Below are 2,250 nucleotides of genomic sequence, written 5' to 3'. Positions count from 1 at the left end.
TTAATTGGAAGTTACTATTATAATACAATACGATAACACGCGAAATCGCTTATATTTTATACCACATACTATGGACCAGAAATAAAATGTTAGGTTTCCAGAGGTAAGTTATATACAATTAGTTAGCTGCGCATTTAATATCTCTAGCCGGAACCTTTATAATTGCATCAGTGTTTCCCAAAAATATTTGACTGTCGGACAAATTCAATCACAGGCACAATGCAGCAAACCTATACCAATGTTAGATTTTAGCAAATATTTATTATTAGTTAGATCTTAGGTTGGGGTTAGTTTTGGACAATATATTAAAATAGTCATGGTAGAGTGGCGTCAACTCAAGCCACTGGAGTGGTGTAAATATGTCAACAAAAAAGTGAAAGTGACAGCGCACGAGAAACACCAATTTGATGGTTGGGTTTTCACCGTCGATCCGGTATCCGCCAGGTAACTCCGATTAGTGATTGGTCGGTTGCGAACAAACCATTTTTTAAAGGCTATTTTTTGTTTTATTGTTAAAAGGAGCCGTTCATTTCTCTCCATTTCCTTACATTTTAATCTCAAAGATTATTTGCAGATAAAGTTTAAGGATTTGTGGTTGATGGATTTGCTAATTTAGTTGTTTTATGTTCTTGTGTATTCTGTGTTGTATGTATGGTTGTACCGCTGCCTGTCTCGGCCAGGACACTCTTGAAAAAGAGATTTTTAATGTCAACGAGTATTTTCCTGGTTAAATAAAGGTTAAAAAAAATAAAAAGGTAACATTCACTAAAGAATGTATATCCGCATTGCAGAATCAATAAACAGTGGGGAGAGCGAGTTTTCGTGTTTCACGTGTATTTTTCCAGTAGAGTGAATTCAGTAAAATAAAGGCACTCTAATAATTAGGACAGGTAAGATTACATATTTAGTGTGCATTTTACGTTTTAACGTATCTTTTACTCTGGAGGTTGGCACACTTGTTTTGTGGTTATTTTAAAACATTTTAAACAAAGAGCGGTTCGAAAAACAAATTAGGCTTTTTTTTTTATGCCTGAGGACCAGGTTTGGAGTGCCCTATATCCCCCACTGCAGAATAGGTTTAAATATTATATCATTAGCAAATACGAAGCACAGATTTTTTTAATTTTCCCTCGTGATTAAACCAACAAAGACACATCAAGTGCTTATTAGAAAATGTATTCATATGTCAAGCGTTTTTGTGTAACGTTTTAAACGTAGGTTAGTAGTTGTGCTTTCTGAGCAGTAGAGAGCGCAGTCAATGCTGCCCTCTACCGATTAGATATTAAAGTGACCAGTGACAATCCATTCTTGCCAGCGGTTAGTTCACTGTGTTTACTTTTTGTGTTGACTTTGACAAGGTTGTATATGAGCTGTACAGACAATCAATTCATTACTTATTATCCCTTCGCAGCATTGTCCTTGTGACCTTTCAGGAGAAAGGAGGCACAGCGACTGTCCGAGTAGTGACAGGCCACGCTGTGCAAGAGGTTGAAATCCTCCAAGAGGGCAACGAGGAGACAGCGCGGCGGCTGAGAGATACTTTCATGCCACTGGGGGGGCAGGTCCTCAGCTTAGAAGAACTGAGATGCAGGAAGGAGAGCCTACGCATGTGGCTGGAAAAGAACCGCATTCCTGTGGAAGAGGAGGGCGAGACTCTGCGGGTAGCCAATGTGCTGACAGTGAGCGCCCCCTACGGTGCAGAAAACTGCAGCAGCTCCAACGAGATCATCCTTGCCAGAGTGCAGAATCTGATGGAGGGCAACCCAGGTCTGACCTTGCAGCAGCCATCCAACTCCTAAAAAGGCTTATACTTGGTTCCTATAACACACAGATTAGGCTCTGCCTAGTCCTGGACTAAAAAGCATGTCTTTCATAAATCTCTTTTGAGCTTTTTTTGTCATGGGAAAGGTGTCCATATTTTTTTGTAGAAAAGTTATTTTGTAAATAAACGCACTGTGGCTTGCAAGCATTATTCTATTCTAGTTGATTCCTCAGAAAACTCCAGTAAAAATGTGACATTTACAATATTTAGCAGTGCATTCATCTTAAGATCGCTAAGCAGGACAACCGCACAACCTGGTAATATTAGTTTTAAAGTACAAGTTATTCAATGGAGTGAGTATCAGCAAACTCAGTGATAGGAGGAAGAGAAAAGTCAAATAATTCAAAATATTTTATCAATGGTGTCTTTGGATTATTAAAATTTGTTTTGTATGTATTTTAAATCATAATTAGAATATATACATTGTT

At 38.2% G+C, this 2,250-nt stretch overlaps 1 protein-coding gene across 1 annotated transcript; it reads left to right on the top strand.

Moving 5' to 3' along the window:
• The first annotated feature begins 172 nt into the window (after window positions 1-172).
• Window positions 173-1,972, top strand: gemin6 (gem (nuclear organelle) associated protein 6). Its single transcript, XM_010898562.2, has 2 exons — window positions 173-444; window positions 1,412-1,972. The coding sequence occupies exons 1-2, from the start codon at window positions 317-319 to the stop codon at window positions 1,797-1,799; spliced, it is 516 nt and encodes a 171-aa protein (XP_010896864.1). The 5' UTR covers window positions 173-316; the 3' UTR covers window positions 1,800-1,972.
• The last annotated feature ends 278 nt before the right edge of the window (window positions 1,973-2,250 follow it).

This window comes from Esox lucius, chromosome 9 (genome assembly GCF_011004845.1).
Source record: "Esox lucius isolate fEsoLuc1 chromosome 9, fEsoLuc1.pri, whole genome shotgun sequence".
Taxonomy (NCBI): Eukaryota; Metazoa; Chordata; class Actinopteri; order Esociformes; family Esocidae; genus Esox; species Esox lucius.
Note: the sequence above shows the minus strand (reverse complement) of the source record. Positions and strands in the feature narration are given on the sequence as shown.